Raw genomic sequence first — 23279 nt, 5'->3', positions numbered from 1 at the left:
AACGTCCGAAAGATTCCGAACGGGATCCGAGGCCGAGATCGTGTCGCCCTTTAGGCGAGAAGCGCGGAGTGACCAATCGAGCGGTTCGGGTTGGTGGGGGCTGCGAAGGGACGGTAAACGAGTGCTTATCGCGATACGTCGTCCTCGTAATCGCGAAACGAGATCCTCCGCGTGTTGTAACTAGTGTCGTAATCGTCGAGTGAAACGACGCCAACGATATAACTGAGGCGGTTGCAAAGCAAGCACGAAGGATAGGGAATCGAGGGAAGGAGAAGAAAGAGGAGCTTAATGGCTCTCAGGAGATCAGAAATACAAGGACAGGGCTTGCACTCGCGTACAGGACGTCTCGCAATAAGTAGCATCGGGTTGCTGATTCCGCATCCGTTTGATTCGCGTCTGAACGACGGTCCTCTGTTATTGTCGTCGCCGCCGTCGCCGTCGTCGTTGCGAATTCAGCTTCCGTTTCCGTGCCTGTTATCCGTGAAGCGGGCTGAGTGTTTATAACTGCACGGTGCTGGTGGCGGTGACGAAGGGAAAGGGAGGCGGAGACGGAGAAGGGGAAGAAACTTAAAGGAGAGATAAAGAGAAATAGAGAGACATACACACACACACACACACGTACAAGGGATATATATACGGACAGGATAGAGTTTATACGCGTGTGCGAGAATACAAGGTGGAAAAAGAGACGAAGGAAGAGAGAGAGAGAGAGAGAGAGAGAGAGAGAGAGAGAGAGAGAGAGGGAGAGTGAGCGAGAGGCAAAGGCTCGTCGGACGGGATATATTCGAAGCGGTGCGCCACACACATTTTCAACGGAAGGTCGTTATTTTACCGCGTGAATATCTCTCGTTTCGTAAATTTATTTTCGAATACTACGGATTAGTTTTGACGTGGACACGTCGAACCTTCCCGATGAATTGTTGCAACCGGAACTAGTCGGAGGCTGCGACCACGGTGGTGTTCGTTCGTGATTCAGTTCGACTCGGGTAGTTGACTCGATTCTGGATAACCTGATTGCGGTTCACGGCTCGAAGTGTCAGCTCGTCGATAGGCGTGACAGCCCGTCGACTGGCTCGTCCGGCTTCTGGCCTCCGTTTTTCTTGGTACCACCGACTCGTGTGTGTCCGATACACAATGTTCACGGGAACGGTGAAGATCGAAATCTGCGAGGCAGTCGGACTGAGGGCCACGGACAAACAACGGAAGTTTTGGCAGGATGAACCTATACTCGACCCCTACGTTCAGCTGAATGTCGACGAGAATCATCTCGATCGATCATCTGCCAAGGTGAAAACCTCTGACCCGGCCTGGTACGAATCATTCACCTACAAAGTTCAGAACGCAGTGATGCTGGGTCTCACTGTCTTCCACGACGCGGGACCCATACTGCCGGATTACTTCGTCGCAAACTGCAGTATACCCTTCGCAGAACTCCTCAGCAGAAACGACCAAACCTCCGATATTTGGGTTAGTCTCAAACATTTACTCCTGAACTAATTTCATTCAAATTTACTTACTTACTTACTTACTTACGTATTTATTTATTTATTTACTTACTTATTTACTTCAAGTTTCTGTTACCGCTTTTTTCCTTAGTCACACTTCTATGTTTACAACTTCACATGTAAGAAACTGTTTATAAGTGAAGTTGGGAGTTTAGAGCTTTTTTAATATTAGTTATTTACCCTGCAGTACTCATTATTGACATATGTAATGATAAAACAGTGTGTCATCAATGTTTACTATGACGTTTGGAACTGATTACAATGATAAGATTGTACAAATAGTTGACATCTCTGATGGAGGTGTATGCACTTTGCGAATGCAAAACTGTTATTCGTTGAAGTTTAATCGACTCGTTAAAATGGTACAAGTAAATGTGTGTGTGTGTGTGTGTGTGTGTGTGTGAAAGAATACACAAAGTACTCTAACTAGTAGTAATATTATTTATTTATTTATTTATCTATTTAATTGATGGGCCAAGACCCTTTGATGAACATACATAGAAACAAATATTAAGGATGGAGTTAGTTGTTCATTAATGATTCGGTCAGTGATGTCCTAAACTTGACAGTTAGTATAATAAAAGAATCAACTTTACCAGAGTAATTATACTAGCATTGCTGTATAATTGGGTAACTCATAGTTATAAAATTCACTTCACATTTGCAAATTCAAACATCTTAAAATGTGATACATTTGCGTAGTTTTGTGTTTCTCGTGTACTGTCAATCTATAAAGTTATTAATAAGTTTTTTTATTAATTATTTTAGGTCGACCTTGAGCCACAAGGAAAGTTAAGAGTGAAGGTTGATCTGGTGTGCAATGACCAAGGTATAAGATTAATGATTAATAAATTATTTCTATATAGGCACTGACTTTATATTAATAGTGCTATTTTATGACTAGGTTGTAGTACAAGTAATGGAGAGGGAATCAGGATCGGTGGTGGAGGGAGTATCACTACCAGGAAAGAATCCAAAAGGGAGTTCAGAGAACGACAAGGTTTTAATCGGCGGAGGGGTGCAATGCGCCGTAGGATTCACCAAGCAAATGGTCACAAGTTTATGGCTACCTTTCTGAGGCAACCGACTTTCTGTTCTCACTGCCGCACATTCATATGGTAAGTGTTTTGGCAAACTTTAAGTATATCAGCTTAGAGACTATTTCATGAGCATATTCTAACTCTAACTCAAAGCATTTTACTAATTTAAGTTATTTTATTAGATAATTACACTTAATTTGGTGTGTTACGAGATATTATATTTTTACAAATTCAAAATTATAGTAAGAATAAAGTACTCAAGAATCTTGCACACGCCAAATTAGTATGAAATATGGGTATACATATTGGGTAATTTCGAGGGTGTTGAATTTGCATGTTTGGGTATTTGGTTTTTCATGATATGTTATTGTATCATCAAGAGAAATACAGCTTTTTAGACACATTACTTGGAACATTCCAAAATTCATTGCTATAAGGAATGTATAATTAATCATTTTCAGTTCATTTAATGGTGGAGCACAAAAGTGAGAATATAACAAATGCATTAGGTACATCCAATTGTAATTTCTTAAAAACTCTTCATTTTTCGTTCTCTTAAACATAGTAGAAAACATATAATTTGTGTGTTGTTTGGAGATCAAATGTTCAACCAGAAATCGGCTGCATGCATTGGTTTTACAAGCGCATATTAAATGTATTGTTCGGTGAAGAAATTTTCATGTTAACGTGTTTGCTACCGCTATCTGTATTGGAAGACTGACCACTTGTTCTAGCAAGTCTATGTGTCATACATGTGTAAAATTGTACTTTCATGAGAATCACACATATGTAATGCGTGGTAGGTAACATGTTAACGTGATACCATAGTTTTTATGGAAGAAAATTTATCAGTACATTTAAAAAATGTATTACACAAATCTAAGGCATATATTACACATTGAGTAGCCATTATTTCCTTAATCTTCCTTGAAAGGCTATCGTAAGCATCTTATTATAGTTTATGGTCCAAGGAGACATACATATGTGTTTTACAAGGGTATACAAGGAGATGATGTGATGTGTTTTGTCTGTTGTATTTCAGGGGCTTGGGCAAGCAAGGTTATCAATGTCAAGGTGAGAAGACACATACACGTTATTAACAGATATATTATAATTATATATTTGCTTGCTCTATCTTTGTGTGAACCTACATTTATCTAGGTGTGTGTATGTGTACTTAGTTATTTTTTATAATGGGATTACAAAGATTTAGGATGCCCAAAATCTTTTCATGGTTGTGTTTCAAAAATTTAAACCTTACGTCTTTAATTTCGCCCATGGCTCAATACTCAATGCTGTGCTTTTTATAACATTTCTCAGAAAATGAAACTTAATGATTGTGATACATCGGTTAATATGCCACTGCAAATTATGTTAGCTTTGATTTAACATGGTAATAAACAGAAGAACTACTTCATTGCATGTCCTTAAGTACTGTGTAACAAATCATGGAGAGGTACCAAAGATTTCTTTTTATTGCATCCATACAATTCAGAACTTATTCTCTTTTTAATGTTAAAGCTTACATTATTCTTATGGCAAGACTATCACAACATCCACCAAATTTTATTTATGCTTGTTATTTCAAATCAATGCGTCTAATCACGCATGCAGCCAGCTTTGGTTATGCTATGTTCAATGTTAATTATATAAAAAGCATCTGGATACTATATTATTTATTATTATATTACAGTGTGCACATTAGTAGTTCACAAAAGATGTCACAATTCGGTTATTACGAGATGCCATGGCATGAAGGATGAGGTAAGTAAAATTTGTTTAATATAAAAATTATTTTGATGAATATTGAATGAATATCGCATAACTGTTGAATTTTAGACAACTCGTGATACAGAAAGTACACGGTTCAACATTGATGTGCCACATCGTTTTGTTCTTCGCAATTATAAGAGCTTGACATTTTGTGACCATTGTGGCTCTCTTTTGTATGGCTTTGTCAAACAAGGGTACCATTGCGAAGGTAATATTTTTATGATTTTAAATTTTTCCGTACAAACAGATTATCCTTATATGAAACTGACATGCTACTTTTTTACAGAGTGCAATACGAACGTTCATAAAAGATGTCAGAAAAATGTAGCAAACAACTGTGGTATAGATACAAAGGCTATGGCTGACCTTTTAAGTGAAATGAAAATATCCCCTGACAAACATACAAAATATCCAAAGAGTAATTATAAAATAACAACTCGACAACCTGCCCAAAGACCTCTAAATGTTACCGTAAATGATACGTTACCAACGGATAATTTACAACCAGTTATAAACGAAGAAGAGAAACAAATTATATCCATGAAACACAAAGTACCTGCTAATGAAAATCAAATTAGGAAGTTAGGCATAGATGACTTTAATTTCATCAAAGTTCTCGGTAAAGGTAGTTTCGGAAAAGTAATGTTGGTGGAACGGAAAACCAATCCGGACGAAGTTTACGCTGTGAAGATTCTAAGAAAGGAGGTGCTTCTACAAGATGATGATGTGGATTGTACTATGACAGAAAAGCGAATTTTAACTCTGGCAGCAAGACATCCGTTTTTAACAGCTATTCATAGTTGTTTCCAAACAAGCGACCGGTTATTTTTCGTTATGGAGTTTGTAAATGGTGGTATGTACTTAATCGATCATTGATTTCTAATATAATTAGTCACAACTCTTGTTTCATCAATTCCTTTCAATTTCAGGTGACTTAATGTTTCATATTCAGAAAGCTCGAAAATTTGATGAAGCCAGAGCACGTTTTTATGCTGCGGAAGTTACACTGGCGTTACAGTTTCTTCATAAACATCACGTTATTTATCGAGATTTGAAATTAGACAATATTTTGCTCGACCAAGAAGGTCACTGTAAATTAGCTGATTTTGGAATGTGCAAAGAAGGCATTATCGAAGGGGAAACAACTACAGCAACGTTTTGTGGTACACCCGACTATATCGCGCCAGAAATTCTGAAAGAATTACCATATGGTGCAAGCGTTGATTGGTGGGCACTTGGTGTATTAATGTATGAAATGATGGCCGGTCAACCACCCTTCGAAGCCGACACTGAGGACGAGTTGTTCCAAACTATTTTGAGAGAAAGTGTGGTTTATCCGGTATGGATCTCCGAAGAAGCCACATCGATCTTAGTAGGATTCATGACGAAAAATCCCAACGAAAGGTTAGGTTGTGTTGCAGCTAATGGCCGTGAAGAGGCCATAAAAGCTCATCCATTTTTTCAATCGATCGATTGGGATGCACTCGAGGCGCGTAAAATAAGGCCACCCATCAGGCCTAGAATCGTAAGTTTCTTTTTAACCACGTTGGTTTTCTAGCTTTAGTTCTTGCAAAAAAGTATTACAAGCTTGTTAGCTGCAAGTGAATTAAACTAATGTAGTAATCAACTGACGATATACAATATTTGGCTTTGTAATTTTCAGAGAAGCGACAAGGATACTATGAATTTCGACGCAGAATTCACAGGAGAGGATCCTGTATTAACGCCTGAGGATCCGGAAGAAGTAAGCTGCATCAATCAAGAAGAATTCCAGGGCTTCTCTTACGTGAACAAGGACTTCAATCCTGGGAGATTTACAGCGCAATAAGAAAGCGACGATTGAAGCACAGGATACGATGTTAATATCTTAACGCTTCTCGCTTAAAAAATTGGCGAAGACGCCAATCTGCAAAGCTGAACATCGGCGATTATGAAGCTGCTCGGGGTCTCCTTTGTATTTCGTCTCCGCTGAGGATCATTTTATCTATTACCAGAACCAACTTTCAAGTATGGAAACATTGCGGTGGAGATCGTTGAAGAATTCGGAAACTTCAGTCAGGCTTTCGACGCGTCTGTTTCTCACAAAACGTGGCGTTTTGGTATGGATATCGTGGCGTTTATTTAGCATAAACATAAAAACGCGATTCGGATCTGATCGCAGGTGTCTCAAGATATGGCGATAAGTCGCAGATTCCTTTTCATTTTCATGAAAAGCCAGAGGCAAGCGTGATCGAGAGGAAACGCCAAACGGGAGGTTTTATTTGAGATGTTAATTGAAAACAACGTACTTTGAACTTGAGTACCCGGTTAAAGGAATTAGTACAAAAAGGGAAGCTAGTAAAGAAAGACGCTCTTTGTTGAGATTGCAGGATCGCTGGGCGATCCGACATTTTCCGTTGAATTGATACTCTTCAAAAGGTGTGTGTAATGTAATACTATTAGAAAACTCTACGGAAGTATTAGAAGAGAACGGAGGATTTAAGTCGATAAGAATGTTGCAGCGACTTTTTGATCGTGCATTTCGTTTCCTCTCTGAACGCTTTTAGAGGACGTATCCCTCGACAAAGTATTTTATACCAGTGAAGAGAAAGATGAAATTAATAGCACAGGAATGCTTCGAGTCTGAAAGATATGGAAAATATGTATGTCGTTACGACATCTTCTTCTTTATTTTTTATTTTTTATTTTTTTTTTTATTTAAATTGAACATTCGATTCCACTGAAATGAATCTGGAGGAAATCTTTTCTGACGCATAGACTCACGGTTAAATCTTGTCTAAAGACTTGACACTTATTAACGCATTTTCGTTTGTGTATTTTTTTCCTGGTTAGCGCTTGCACGCTGCAGGATAGTTTTGTTACAGATCATTCTTTTTTCAAACGCAACACAGATGATTAAGAAATCTTGCTTAAAATATAAATCGAGTCTTAGGTTTTTAGTGTAGTGTCGAATCACTAGTGATCAAGACTGAACGTAAGATGGGCTTAAGTTTTAAGTGAACAGCCGGCGCAATTCTAAATGTCGAGCCTGTATAAAAGAGAAAAATCTGTGCACATAGCATAAAAAGATACTATCGAAGGAAAACGAAACATGAGAAGTTACGGTCCAGTTCGAGCAAAAAGGTCTGGTATTTTCAAACGATCGAAACTTTTCGTCGAGCTTTACCCAGAGGAGCATCTCGCAGCGCTTCTCCGATAGGATTATAAATTAAATTTCTCATAAACAAAAACAAAACCACACAAGCCACTCAAGGACCATGGTCTCCTGGTGAAGATTGAGCAGGATACGATCTGACCAGTCGACCATGCGGTTTCATACTTAACATAAAAGTTTTAAGCGATCATAGACGCGATGGTGTCCACTGGTGGTCACCGTCAAAGTTATATAAGATATATATATGTATGTGTAAACACGCATATACCTATCTTAAACGATATGCCTAAACAAAAATTTTGTGGACAAAAAAACGAGACTCGCGGTCACGTCCATTCGAGACGATCAGACATTTAACCGCGAAGAATTCTCAGTGTATCTTTGAGTTCTTGGTAAATGGAACTCTCTCTCTCTTGAAGAGTTAACGATGTGAAAGTCTACGTTAGCGGTATTGATGCACTTTCCAGAATCTTCGTACATGTTGTCTCTAGTTAGGTGTCAATAAGTCTTGCATCAAGCGGTGTACTTGAATTAGAAAAGCTGAAAGCTATGTATAGTATTTAAGCGGTGCAAAGTTATCGAGCCTTATCCGCAATGCGTAAAAACGCGAATCAGCGAATGATTACCCTTGGTCGGACGCGTAAATACTGGCTCGACTGGCTAACGGAGAGTTATATTATCTTCCCACGCGTAGGGAAACTTTTAAGGATCGAGCAGAGAATAAGAGGAAACAAAATACTCTATAAGTTTAGGCATGTTATTCGTCATCCTGTGTGCCGTCGAGTGTGCACTGAGCATTTCGGTTCAGACTTTCCATAGTGTTCCGCGACCGTGATACCGCCATACCGTGAATGAATCACATCTGGTTCCAGTTCCGGTCCCGGTCCGATGCGAAAATCCTCGGTGTAAACTACAGGCGTCGTTATTAGGTCTAAAGAGATGATTTAGTCGATATAGTAATAATAGAGTAACGACTAGTAATAAACGCGTTTAGCGGTCGAAAATCTTGAAAGGAGAGAGCTACGACGAGATCGTAAAGTAGCGCAAGAAAAATGAAAAAAATATTTTGCCGTGTCCGACGCGTAACGGGTCGCTGGGTAACAAAACAAATCAGCCCCTGATTGTGACGCAGCGGCTGGTCGACGCGACGGGACACGTAAATCGGTGTCGTGATCCTTATCGTCGTGTCGTACTCATACATTTTTATGTCCTCCGTAGATATTAGGTCCGTTTTAAGAGGAAACACCTGAGAAAATAAAAGAGAGAGAGATCATTGATAGAGAATACCTCTGTACTGTCCTCTACGTGGTTCGAGACTGTGCAGGACCCGAACCACGCGAGCTGGACAGCAACACTCGAGAGCAAAATGATGTTCCATGCTACGACGCCATCTCGTGTATTTGTCGCACGATCTTTAAGAGTTAACGATACGCAGGATGAATATCGTCAGTACAGGGAGAATTAATCAGGAGTATATATATAAATATATTCTCTCATTAATATCTTAATTTATACCTCAATTTAATTGGTATATATCTGTATATACACTCTTTGATTAAAAGTATATATATATGTGTGTATATATACATATATGTATACGGAACACTGTTCCTGCGAGAACAGTGTCGTATCCGCGACATCGATCATCGGTGAGCGATAATTGTTCGCTTGTAAATGTAGCTGATCGTACCTTTTTACAGCTTTTGCTTGTATAGCAATAATTACCGACCGGCGACCATAGTATTCTATTGATGCATCGACGGTCGCGTCGATATTCTCCGTGTACTGAATCCAGATCGTCGTCTCCTGGTCATCGATCATTTCATTCGAAGGAAACGTCGACCGTTTCTTATTGAAACAGGGGACTCGATATAACGGAGTATCGGTGTCGGAAATTATCCGATCGATCGGGATCGACGGTCAATTCGTTCATCCGCTTTCGTGCACTTATTATAAATCTAGTCAGAGCGAGGATGCCGAGAAGACGAAGATTGGCTCGGCCACGCCGAGCCACGAAGGTCATGTTCACATTCAAAGGAGATGAGTTAGTCCGGCCTACGCTTAAAACAAACAAAAAAGACCGGTCGCGCGCGTTATTTCGACCGGAAATTACCGCTGTACCGTGTACCTATCGTCTAGGATTACCGTGTATAACAATTATCCTGTACGTTTAATGGAGAAAAGTAACAAAAAAAGAAGGAGGAAAAAAGATAGAGAGAGAGAGAGAGAGAGAGAGAGAAAGAACAGGAATTTTGTCGTCGCTAGGGCGCAGCGACATTTCGTTTTAAGTCTTACGTCCCGGTGCGAGTAGAAAAGTTTACGTGCGCTGTCTCAACGATTATCGTTTTCAACGTGCGATGTTATCCGGTTGTGTAGAAATCCGTTTTTGTCAGGACAGAATCGACGCCGATCGGAAGGTGAGAGAGAACGATATGTGAGAACGTAACGATTGCCGTCCTGAACACATCGATACGACGAGCGAGAATTCAAATTGAACATCCATCGGTTTCTTTCGGCTTTACGACAAGAAAGTAAGCAATCGATTCGCGTGTTTCGATCGTGTCCCGTCGATATTGCACGGAAGAACATGTTTCGCGGACTGTGTGTTGAGCATATCTATCCAATCGACGATGCAACTCGTCGTCTTGTATGTATATTTTTTTTGTCCTTTGCCCCCCTCCCCCCTCTTTTCGTTTGACGAAGAAGAATGTGCTTGACGCACGTCGGTTATTTTGTTATTGTTATTAGAGAAAACGGTGGTCGAACTGACAAAAACGGACAAACGTTTCTTTTTCTTCGATTCATAAAGAGTTAAAGGAACGTGTAACGTTTCGTTTAACATAATATTATTTATGTTGTTTCCGCAGTATTTATGTATGTAGTTCGTTTACATAATCGTTTTACATTTCGTGCAAATATTGACATCGCGGGCGGCCAAGCCGCGTTAACGTCGTTTTCTTTTCTTTTCTTTTCTTTTCGGTCTCTTTTGCTGCAAGATCGCGACTTAAAGAACATATTTGTACGTGTGTATGTATATATATATATATATATATTTTTTTTTTTTTTGTTAGTCTCGTCGAACACGTGGATCGTTTTGCAAACGTTCTTTTTTTTATACTTTTTTCGTCTCCGTATTTTGTAATGTCCTTCTTTTCTCTAATCATAGGGAATCAACTAACACTTTTCTACTTAATTTTTATTTTATACGTTACGCGTGACATTCTCTGGCGATCGTGCTTGTCAATATCCAATTTTTGATGTAACTTTGTCGTTCGTATGTTTATTGAGGCGAACGAGAAAATCCGGGAGGGTGGTCTTTATATACTATACGCAGATACGTATATGTACGTTACGAGTACGTTACGTTTTCTCGTTCGGATTCATTTCCGTCAACAAATAATGATCGTTTCCTTTTCAATTCTCGAAGAGAACTATCGTCATCGATGCCGCGGTGTTTCCAAGTTGTACTTAATATCGGACAAATAAGAGGTGAAAGGGGAGGCTTATCGACAAGAAAGAACAAAAGGAAAACGCAAAGAAGTAAAATATATATACTTACATATATATATATACATATATACAGTTACTTTCATTAATATTCGGACACCTTTCAAAACGCAATAACTTTTTTAAAACTGGACTAAACGACTTGAATTTTTTTTTAGACGATACAGGGACTGATCTACTAGACAATGACTAAAATGTTTTCTTTCTTAATTTTTCCATTGTTCGAAATGACGAAACAAAATGAAAAACTCTCGTTTTTTAACTTTTTTATTTGAACCTATAAAATTTCAATGAGATCGGTTAACGTAAAGCCAAGTTAGAAGCGCTAAAATATTTAAAAAAGAACTGCAAATTTCTCACACTTACTGGTCAAAAATGTCAAAAATCGGGACAAAACTGCGATTTTTGCGATCTTTAATTGCTTACAGCTCATACCAAGATCAACCGATTTCGATGAAATTTTCAATATGCATATAAGTTGGCGAGATTTACAAAACGCATTTTTTAAATTTTCATTATAAGCTCAAACAAAAAAGTTAAAAAATGAGTTCTTTATTATCTTTTGTTATTCTAAGCAATTACAAAATTTAAAAGAAGCATTCTAGTTATAATCTCTCTAATAGACTGATTCATCTATCATGTAAAAAAAATTCAAGTCGTTTGGTGCAGTTCCAAAAAAGTTATTACGTTACAAAAGATTTCCCAATATTAATGGGAGTCGCTGTATTTAGCGAAACTTACGGTAGCGTGATAGAAATAAATAAAAAAAAAAAAGTAAATTCTCTGTGGACGATAGTACTCTCGTCGTCAGGCCTGGGCATTAATTACTATTGGAACGTATGACGGAAGAGGAATGCGCGGCTAAAGTACTTCATTATCTAAGAATAACTTTTACTTAATATTAGAGATGGGAATTTGGATATTTGAAAATGATTTTCTCTTCGGATCGACGACCTCTCGAGATCGGACATCAATGTTAACATAGTATGTATTCTAAACGGAAAATCGAATATTTTCGAATTGCAAGTCTGAATGAGATGATGGCAATTATATGGCTCGAAGGTCGTAAGATCACGTTATCGTCATCGAATAATCGCTCTCAAATCGATTGACTCGAGCAAGGCCCAGGTCTCCTTATAATGCGCCGACCCTTCCCTCCCCCACCAACAGAAACAACCATTCGCCGTGATTTTTGTAATGACTAGTCAGTCGTGTTAAAATAGGATTCGTTATGTCGCGTGTCGTTATCGGCCATCGCGTATACACATATACACACAGATACACCGGATATCACGTGACACCTGTCCGTTATAAAATGAAGAAAAATGCTTACTGTCGACGTCGCGTCAATGATGTAAAATAAATAGGCCAACAAGTGGTATATACATTTAACAAGAAAAAATATATATATATATATATCATAAAAGAAGATCATAAAAGAGAATTAATATTGTTGCAATATAGAGTTTTAAATAGGGTCGCACGTGACTATCGACGGTGGTACCTTTCCTTTTTAGGATATAATTTATAAAAAAGCGATATATATGTGTGTATATATATATATATATATATATATATATATATATATATATATATATATATATATATATATATATATATATATGAATATTACAAATGAAACAGATGGAAATGTATATATACATATGTATGTATATATATATATATATATATATATATATATATATATATATATATATATATATATGTATGTATGTATGTATGTACTATGTATATATGTATATATGTATTATGAATATAAATATCTATTATGCGTACGTCGTATTCTTTACGCTTCTTCAGACCTACGTTAAAATCCGTTGTCTTCCTTTCTGTTTCAACGATCTTGGTTTGTTTTTCCGATCGCGCGTAGCGAAATGCGGATTAGCGATACCGCTCGAGTCACACGCAAAAAGGGACCAACGTCGCTGAAAACGAACGAGCATCGGGAATTTTATCCTGGGTCTGAAATTATGTTGGGAGGTCGTACGGCAATGAATAAAAGAACAAAAAAAATGTGTGGCTACACAAGAAAGAGAGAGAGAGAGAGAGAGAGAAAGCGTGAGATAGATACAGAAGATGACGATGATGAACACGTAACGACGAAACAAGCTCTGTATATCGTGAAATGAATTACGCCTGTGCACAGTGTTGGGTAAAGATATTTTCAAAATGGGGGTAAAAAATGGAAACAAATGTTTCGCGTGAAGACCTTCTCGAGGTCGCGATCAGTCACCGGCTCCTCTTTCGTGTGTGAAGCAATCGTCATATCTCTCGATCATGATAAATATACTTTGTAATAATTCCTAGCAACGTTGTAAAAGCCGCGCGAGAATGGCATAGACACCGGATAAGAGCAGAGAAATATGTAGTATGTTAACGATGAGGAAGAGAACAGATCCTCGGACTCCCGTATAATGACGCATCAGCCGCGCGCTGGTGAGCGCGATGAATGTACGCGTATGTATGTATGTATGTGTGAGAGAAAGAAAGAGAGAGACTTATTATATGTAAATTCAGTTTAGGACAGGCGAGGAGACAAAATTTCTTTAATAGAAGTTACCGATCATTTGGAATGTTTCGCTTCGTTCCACGATACACCGTGCGGAAACGCGTGAAACTAACTTACATAGTGGCAACATGCACACGCATAGGACTCGTTCCACACATTTGTATTATTATCGCAACGGTAAAGACAGTCACCTAGAGATGGGCAGGATTCAAAACTACATCTGGGAAACAGATTGGACGGTGCAATACAAAAATCACATTCTGTTATCGAAATATATTATATATTTATTTTTGTTTACTTATTATGTATATAAATCAGTTTATTTAAACCATGAGAACGTTAATAGCAAGATGAATCAAAATTCTTAACCCTTCCAGGACTAACGTCGGCTTCAGGTTTATAGAACTAGTCTTTAAAATCGCAAACAACTAGCGAGAGATCGGTGTCACAAGTGTTTTTAATATTTTTTCCAAATTGTCTTCTGCAAAGAATTTATATATTAGGTCTACCGGAAAGTTCTGTCCGTTTTTGAATTGAAATATAACACAATTTTCATACATTTAATAATATTTATTGTAGAATATACTTTCCATCGTTACTTATGACTTCTTGCCAGCGTGATGGCAACTTGTAAATGCCATTTTTTAAAAATGATTTCTGTTTTGAATTTTTTTTCCTGTATAAAGTTTTGCAAAGAGAGAAACAAGTGATAATCGGAGGGTGCTAGGTCTGGGGAGTATGGTGGATGCGACAGAATTTGCCAGCCTAGCTCTGCGATTTTCTGACGAGTCGCCAAAGCAGCATGTGGTCTGGTATTATCATCGGTAGCCATGTTTCCATGATCGCGTCTCACTTAATAGTGACATGAGACATCTTTGTTTCAGTTTATTTAAGAGAGTACATGCGTGTAAATGCAATGATAAAGAGAGATAGTCGTATATGTCTGAAATCAACATGTGCATATGGATTGAAACTTGAAGTGACACTATCGGACAGAACTTTCCGGTAGACCTAATATATATATATATATATATATATATATATATATATATATATATATATATATATATAAAGCGATAAATTCTTTGCAGAAGATAATTTAAATATAATATATATATATATATATAAATAATGAGTGATTACACCTTCAGGTACGAGAGGATCAAGAACAGAAAATATTTGTTTTATTTCCAGTTTCTCAAATTGAAGTTCTTTTAGTCGATGTTTTACGGAGATGTTTGGTGAATTTGCCCGTCTCTGTCCACGCAGCGCGTAAAACGTGCGTGTGCATGATCGGAACAAAGGTTCTCGACCGCAAGCACACAGAGCAAATTGTTTTCTAGCCTCGGGTTATAGATAAAGTCTGCTCCGTTCGTTGCTAGAGAAGGGGTGGATTGTTTCCGCGATTAGGCGTTACTCAACACTGCTTAAAAGTACGTGACCGTGCCACGCGCGAACGAGACTCGTTTTAGCATAACTTGTTCAGAGAGCACAAAGACAGTCCGTCGCTCGCAAACGAACAATGCCACACGATCATCGGGCTGGGAACTGGATGCCGCCGTGCTTGTTCCAACGGAACCGTAAATCATAGAAAACGATATAATCCTTCGACGAGAGCAGCCGTCCGTGCGATTGGGAATCGAGAGAAACGATGGAGAAAAGCGAGAGCCAAAAAACGTCGACGCGCGAATGGGTAGCGCACAGCTCGGTGTGTTTTTCGTTGGTTGTATTTAACGCGTCGTTGAATTTTGTAGCGTGCGTATTCTATGTTGTATTATATCTCATCGTCGTTACCGGACCGTAGCATTTGCAAGGACTTACGCGCCTGTAGATCTATGAACGCGAACACGCCGGAACAACGTGGACACGTGTTCTTCCGAAGAACGCGAATTCGAGATCCAAAGAATTGGATTCGACGGTACGAAGGAAGGACGACGGAGTTGTGGAGCGTTTCGAGAAACGTGTCCCCTTCGTTTCGTTTCGTTTCGTTTCGTTTCGTTTCGTTTCGTTTCGTTTCGCGAGCACAGGGCAGGTTTCCGACTTAGAGAACCAGAACCCTTCCTTTTTAGACGAATCCTCGAAGAACGCAGAGAGATACTTCGGTTTCAGTTTCTTCCGATTATAGCGGTAGAGAAAAGAGGGGACGACGGACACCGTGTATAACACAGTAAATACATGCACGCGCGCACAACGTGGAAATGCACAAGCTCGCGACGACGCATTTCGCCAAATCCGCGTTTCGCAGCCGCAAATGTATATTTCATTGAAAGTAATAGGCGTAAAGGATTCGGTGTAAATTATTGCCCAATTTTTCTATCATTTATTCCGAGCCGTTTATTTTGTCGGACATAATTTATATATTCGTTAAGAGTACGTTCGTCGTTCGTTGTTAAATGTGCTTTCGGTGACGAGGTGCAATACGGGAAACATGCTTGCGCACTGTTCCAACGCGTAGCGAACTTAGGGAACAAACATTTATTTTTGTATCCACGCCCCCAGCCAGCCGCGGCCGTTCGTTGGATGTTTCTACAAACGTAACCGAGGTTCGGTAACAGCCTCGCGTAGGCCAAATGCGAATTATTTTCACGTTTTCGTGTCGCTCAGAGTTTTGATCTAACTAATTAATTGCACCGTTGGGATCTACGTGATATTTACGACGCGCGACAACCGCCATCCCCGTTTACCCTGTAATTACTGCGATTCGCTGTTTCCGGTTATGTTTGCCATGGCGTTACAAAGAGAATCTATGAATGTTTACGAGAATAGTAAATCTATTTAATGAACGCATTGTGATTAACACCCTGTGAACCGATCAACGCGAGAGCCGTTCCAGCGTTTACGGGAACGCAGCAAATTTAATTCGAATAAGAAATGGGACGTTCCGATAGGGGTACGAATCGACGTGACAGCGATCCTTCAATTGAAATTCTCATATCAATGGCAATGTATGTACAGGTTATATGGTTAATGTATGCAGATTTTTGCGCAACCGTGCGAGTCTTTACGGCGGATTAAAAGTTTGTCCATCTCCGATCGTTTTCCTGCTTAATACTGTGTATGTATGTATATTGTTCATGGGACGCCACCATTTTGGTGCACAGGGCGTTAACGCGTTCCCTTCGTAACCACCGTCAGCGTCGGTGCTCCGGATCGTGAAAGCGTCGATCATTATTTTGCTAAACCTGCGAGAGTCGGGCGCGAGTACTGAATCAAACCAGCAAAACGACGAATTACCGAGTCGACGACGGCCAATCGGTGGCCAATGTCAAGATAGTATAATCAATGGTAACACACCCGAGCTCACGATGGCTCACCACGAAAACAAAATACGTCCAGTCACGTGTTACTTTCCGACGTGGTCTATATTCCGTTGTTGATTGTGCCGATTCTACTCGACGTTTACTTAACGCGTTCGCTACCCTCGTGCCACGAACCTCGATTCAACCTTGACCATCTTCAGTGGTTAACCCTTTGCGAACTTACGAATGTTAGTCGACATTTCATCGCGCATAGCATTTTTTCCCTACGTTCGTCTCTTACATAATAGCTCTTTAGATTATTGGTCTCGTCCCATAGGTAGATAGATATACGTATAAGTATTACGGGTTAGTTCTTATTCGTAAAGAGTTAACCAACCGTCGCGCCAAACCGATGATCCACAGGAATAAATTAATTATCTTACAACGTTCTATCGTGATATGTTTTTCACGGTGGTAATTTTCTCGTTCGAGAAATCGTCGATCTTCTGACCCCTTCCCAAAAGAGAAACGGACAAGGTAGCGGACGCGTTAAGCCTGTTTTCCGTGTTGATGATGTAAATCAGTGATTGTTGCCGATCCAAGAGATCCGAAGTCTAATTTATAAATGTGATAGCGATGCGCATGGGCAGAGGGCACGTTTCTTGATCCGTGGAGCAGTATGTGTCCCGCGAACGGTCATATCCGATTGTAAATTCCCTGGGGGAAGCTCTCCCTGCTCGTGCGCGACCAAAAACAAAAAAAAAACTGTATTAGCGAACGTTACAAATGAGCATTATTTATTTCTCGATTGTATTTATATATCGTTAACGGTAGTGAGTCTTAATAGTAGTTTACGGAAGTGTTATTATCTGGTGCTGAGTATATCGGCGGGTGCGAATCGTGGCGTCGCGACGACGACCAAACAGAGAGAAACGTTCCCCCTTTCAACCCGGTGGTAAATCGAACGTCGCAGGTGTCAGCGGTTTGTTACTTTCGGCTTGGGAAGTGGCGATTTCTTGTGCAAAAATCGCTACTACCGATTAGCGTGGCAAAAGTCCGCCGTACTTCGATCGTATCACCGTGGTGGCCGGGAGATCACTCGGCTTCCGGTCCACTCGAGAACTGCGACGCGTCGCAGGAACAGGTATTCTACGACTGTTCCATCTTATATCGGTCCTAGGATCGACGAGCATGATCCGCTTGGAATTTCTTATTAGCGGCCGTTGGTTCGCGGTGATCACGACAGTTCAAACTAATGATAAACTCCAAGTGACTCGGATCAACTACGACTGTTCCGATAGTCCGGTTCCACGGAGTCACTTCCACGATTCGATCCGCGATTTGAAGGCGTGTATCGATCGTTTTATGCCGTGGCCATTATTCGTTGCGTGCATCTTGTATATTCGAACAGTTGCGATCTGTGTTTTTACTTGCGCTTGCACAAAAAAGCCCCGCGCCGCAACCCCCGAGGTTTTTCCGTTTGACTACTCCGTTCGAAGCATTCCTATTTGTGTCATGCGAACCAGAACCGATTTCTGTTTCCTCCACCCCCCTCCGCCGTGTTCCAACCGCTTCCGACGATGGAACGTGTTTACCGATCGGCATTTAAACACGCGCAACTGTAACGTGTTCAAATATTTCGACTCGATACCCTTAACCTTCGGTAGGCCCACCCTTTCCGACGCTGCTTAAAACCGTTCGCCCCGCAGCCGAGAAACTTTCCCCGAAACTTTCTTTTGTACGGTGTCCACAGACGTAAACATGTTCGCTGCTTAAAAGATAATAAATCAATGTTTTATCTGTAAAGCGTATACATACACTGTTCCTTTGATTTTCGTTTAGTTACTTTAGTGGTTCTTCACTAGCGATCGATTAATCTCGAGCGCGAACCCGAGACGCTCCGTTCGAAGTGCTGAATTCCGGTGTTGGAAATCGATCGAACATTCCAATGCGAGGGCAGATTTCTTTTACGTGGCGCGGAACACTTCTAAAGATATCGCATTGAACGAACGATTATATATTATATATATATATATATATATATATGTTATGTGATATATAATATATAATATATAATATATAGTATATAATATATAATATATAATATATATATATATATATATATATATATATATATATAATATATATAGTATAGTATATAATATATAATATATATATATATATATATATATATATATATATATATATATATATATTATATATTATATATTATATATCACATAACATATATTCTATATCATATATATCATATATTATATATTATACATTATACATTATATATATGTATATACATATATATATTACACTGTAGCGACGAATGTATAAGAAATAATCTACAAATGTCTACATATTGTGCCAAGGGTGCTACGAAGGGCAGTCCTTTGAAGTATTATCTACACGGCTGGCCGTGATCATGTCCGTTTTAATGTTCTACATTTTATTATTTGCCCGCATGACGTCGCGATTCGTGAAGCACTCGCTGTTCCATTGCTTTCTCGACATCCAGATTCAAAGTAGCCGTCCGAGGGTTAACACGAGTTGTGGGGGAGCGGAGCCGATGAAATATTTCAGATGTACGTATACATGGGGAAAGAATGAGATGCGATTGCGCGTGTGCGTCTGTGCGTGAGTGTTGTGTGTACCGCTGGATCGTGTCGTGAATTTCGTGCAAATGCGTCGGAAGTGGAATGCTGGTTCCGTTGACGAAGAACTGCCTCTCGTCCTCACCGGAAGTGAAAACATGTGATGTGATAGAGAGAAAGAGAGAAAGGAAATAAAAGAAGAGAGGGGACAACACGTTGTATGTAACGCTTTCGGTGTTCTGTGGCAAAATAAGTCAGTCCTATAACGAGGCTAGTACGATAAGCAAACCCTTTGCACTCGATGTTTCTTTCGATGTATATTGAGTAACGGATCGGATTATTGAAATATAAGAAGTAATTTTGAATCGATGGTGCGTTCATTTCCCGCGTGGTTATTCGTTGGCACTAGTGAACTTTACATTCCGTCACGTTGTATCTCGCAAGGGAACGTGTTGAAATTATGCTAGTCGATTTTGACGAAACTTACGACCAGGGATAGTTATTACAAAGGAAGTATCCGAAATGATGCACGCCGATTTTCAAGTTTTCGAAAATGGTATTTCTCAGAAAAATATTTGACCTGTATTTTCTTATCGGTTCTCAATCACGTTAAAGGGGTGAAAACAACCCCCTCGATGTTGGGTGTAGGAACCATGTTTGCTCCAATATCTCAGCAACAATCGGAACTAGGAGGATGATTCAAATTGCAACGTTGTGTATTTTTTAATAAGGATTCCAGCTACACATCTCGATTTCAAATATATTAATTTCTTTAAAAACTATATTAATAAATGACGGATAAAATAGAATTTTGATTTTTACATTTTATATTTATCGACATCTTCTCTAATGCGAAGGACGCGCGCGATAGATACGAATAATTAAACAAATAGAAGATTTTCATGATACATTTTGAATAATCACGCGATGGCTACCATATTTCAGTTTTGGACCTTCATCTTTATGAATTGTTTTCACCACTTCGTTGCGGACGGTTGCTAATGAAACAAGTACGGATAGAATATTTTTCTAAAAACTATCCCTCGCATAAGTTTCATAAAAAATCGGATTGTGCTACTCGGATATGTTCCTTGGCTAGCTCAGAAGCTCGAAGCACACGCGAATGGTATAGCAGAAGGTTGCTAATGTGGCTGCTTCGGACCTTCTTAGCCTTGTCTTTGTTAAAAATTGAAACGAACGTAAGACGATCAATCGAATTTGGTTTATACAAATTGCTTGTGTTAACTCTCACTGACCAGAAATTGATCAATTTTATTAGTAGAAGTAATTATTCGTTTCAGCCACCAAACGGAAGCGTCAATGATAATGGTACTTTTTCGAACTCGACGACAATTGACCGTGGCCCCGGCAAAATCGATCAGCAGCCGTCCCGATCCTTGGCAGTGACCAGAAATATTTCACGCCCCGACCGATGTTTCCAGACATACCATTGCATGCAAGATTTCGTTGCTGGTGTAACATTGACCATCTGCCACCAGTTATTTCTTCATTTTTATTCGCAGTATATAAGTTCCTCTATATATATATATATATATTTCTATCCTTGATAAAAATTAAAGAAATTATCACAAAGGGTGTAATAACATACTTCTCCGACCGCGTGTCCGTATTTCATCCTTTTGGGAGAGAAATTATAATTTTTCTTATACTGTACACATAATAATATCGATCCACAATTTATTTCTAGATTGTTTCCTGCAAATCGAGTGGAAAGGGTTGCAAAGGTGGAAATGATCTAGTGAATCCTTTGAAATACATGCTTGAACGTTACGACTTATGATAAGGAAAAGAATATCTTTCGTTGATATATTTTTTTCCTTTTTTATTTGCTCTATTCGATAACTTCCTTTACCATTATGTAATAAAAAAAAAAAATAAACGTTATTGTACAAAGAATCGTCCACAACACAGGAGGGACCTTTAAAATTAGATTAGACGAACCTTTAATCAATCATTTTGAGTAAATCTTATTATTACAGGCTGCTCCATATTTGCGAAACTAAAGGTAGGTATTTTTATAAATTTTATTCGAAAAATATGTCAAATTTGTTATGTATGATAAATGTAGTATGTAGTATGATAAAATATGGGGAAATGCATATTCATTAACAACACGTGCACCTCAGATGTGCGCCTCCGGATGGTACTGCTCAGCTGTGGGTCGCTAATTTTGCAATTTGAAAAAGCAAAATATAGTTATTGAAAATAATTATATAATTTAATACAATATCATAATTAATACAATTTTCCAAACCATTGGACTCAGCTTATTACATTTTATAATATAAAATGTCGCTTTATTTCGGCGTACCTGAAACACTATGTGAAATTTATATGTATAAATATAATGCCTTTGTTCGATTTATTTCTTATGTTCTATGTAGTAGATGTATTAATACTGAAAGTCCTGAAAAAGTAACTAAGAATTAATGAAACATATACAAACTTCTCTTCTGAATTATGTAATCACGAACAAAAATCAGTTTCTTTTATACAAAAAAGAAGGAGGTATACAAATTTTCTGAAATAGTGAATTCCAAAAAATTTCCTGCATAGAAAATATTTGTTGGTCCTGAAAAGGACCGTTTAAATGAAGCCGATGCGTGTCAGATTATTTGGAACTGGTGTATTTGGTGACTGCCTTGGTGCCTTCACTCACAGCGTGCTTTGCCAATTCCCCAGGAAGTAGAAGCCTTACTGCCGTCTGGATTTCCCGAGAAGTTATTGTAGAACGCTTGTTGTAATGCGCCAGTCTCGATGCCTCGGCAGCAATGCGTTCAAACACATCATTCACAAAACTGTTCATGATGCTCATAGCTTTGCTGGAGATTCCAGTGTCAGGATGAACTTGTTTGAGCACCTTGTAGATGTAGATTGCGTAGCTTTCCTTCCTCCTTCTCTTCTTTTTCTTATCGGTTTTATTAATGTTCTTCTGGGCTTTGCCAGCCTTCTTCACGGCTTTACCACTGACTTTCGGCGGCATAGTAACAATTTAACGAATTTTTCTTAGATCGAGAAAACTAACAATGCGTTTTGAACTCGTTGAGAGCTGGAGATTAGTAACGGCCACACGTTCGCTCCCGCTTTTATATACTTTCTGTGACCCAGCGCTGCACCAATCAGAGGCCACCGTCGGCTTCCTCTAACCTGATTGGTGGAACGCTGGTCCGCGTAGAATTCTCACAATGCAATTGATTTTATATACTATACTTCACGACGTGAGCAATAAATCTCTAAAGCTTTCATTTAAGAATTGTAAATACAATATTTTGACTATGACAAATTGTTGTTTGAAATTTTAATTATATAAATAATTGAAGATAATAATTATTTTAGAAATCATTTACCTTTATGTGTTCACAAAACTATTGAGTTGTTGCATCTATTTGGATAACCAAAATTACTTTTGCAACATCTCAATACAATGGGTTACAAAAGAGAATAATTACAATATATAATTGGAAAACATAATTAGAATTGTATACAATAAAAGAATGTGTATATGAATACGTTCTAAATACGTGATTGTATTATAAAATCGAAAATAATTTTTAAAATATTCTACAAAACAAGTCCGACGCGAGAAAGTAAAAGTAAAGTAAAACTAAAAAGAAGATTCTCTTAAAACCTGAATATAAATATAGTAACTTGAAATGTATAATGTTAATAATTGCTATATTTATGCATAATATTCTAAATTAATCATTACTATTTCAAAAAACTTATGACATATTAAAATAGCATGTCAGTACTTAATGATTATTCTATGAACCCAAAACTGTAATATAATAAAATATTATATGTATTATTTCTCTTTTCCCGTTTATTTTCTTTCAGTTGTTTAATAATTTTAAACATAAAACAAATTAAAAACAATTTTGCAATAAAAAGGCAATACACACTTCGT

The 23279-nt window shown here is 38.5% G+C and overlaps 2 protein-coding genes across 2 annotated transcripts; one reads left to right on the top strand and one right to left on the bottom strand.

The window, feature by feature from the left end:
• The first annotated feature begins 3 nt into the window (after positions 1–3).
• Positions 4–14068, top strand: Pkc98E (Protein kinase C). Its single transcript, XM_033481273.2, has 9 exons — positions 4–1467; positions 2274–2334; positions 2410–2623; positions 3588–3619; positions 4239–4309; positions 4385–4526; positions 4605–5171; positions 5248–5843; positions 5982–14068. Exons 1-9 carry the CDS (start codon positions 1135–1137, stop codon positions 6144–6146), a joined length of 2181 nt encoding a protein of 726 aa, XP_033337164.1. The 5' UTR covers positions 4–1134; the 3' UTR covers positions 6147–14068.
• A 7874-nt stretch (positions 14069–21942) lies between these two features.
• On the bottom strand, positions 21943–22567 carry LOC117226701 (histone H2B). The gene has a single exon (XM_033481299.2). The coding sequence runs from the start codon at positions 22353–22355 to the stop codon at positions 21984–21986; it is 372 nt and encodes a 123-aa protein (XP_033337190.1). The 5' UTR covers positions 22356–22567; the 3' UTR covers positions 21943–21983.
• Positions 22568–23279: the final 712 nt, after the last annotated feature.

The sequence above is a fragment of the Megalopta genalis genome, unplaced genomic scaffold (assembly GCF_051020955.1).
Source record: "Megalopta genalis isolate 19385.01 unplaced genomic scaffold, iyMegGena1_principal scaffold0050, whole genome shotgun sequence".
In the NCBI taxonomy this organism is placed as follows: domain Eukaryota; kingdom Metazoa; phylum Arthropoda; class Insecta; order Hymenoptera; family Halictidae; genus Megalopta; species Megalopta genalis.
This window is presented reverse-complemented; position numbering and strand designations above follow the sequence as displayed.

What these genes read in the sequence shown, in the direction of transcription:
- LOC117226701 (XM_033481299.2), bottom strand. Translation starts at nt 22,355, where the DNA reads ATGCCGCCGAAAGTCAGTGGTAAAGCCGTGAAGAAGGCTGGCAAAGCC.
- Pkc98E (XM_033481273.2), top strand. Translation starts at nt 1,135, where the DNA reads ATGTTCACGGGAACGGTGAAGATCGAAATCTGCGAGGCAGTCGGACTG. An exon ending in GCCATGGCATGAAGGATGAG is followed by an intron (nt 4,310 to 4,384) that starts GTAAGTAAAATT and finishes GTTGAATTTTAG; the next exon opens with ACAACTCGTGATACAGAAAG. An exon ending in TATGGAGTTTGTAAATGGTG is followed by an intron (nt 5,172 to 5,247) that starts GTATGTACTTAA and finishes TTTCAATTTCAG; the next exon opens with GTGACTTAATGTTTCATATT.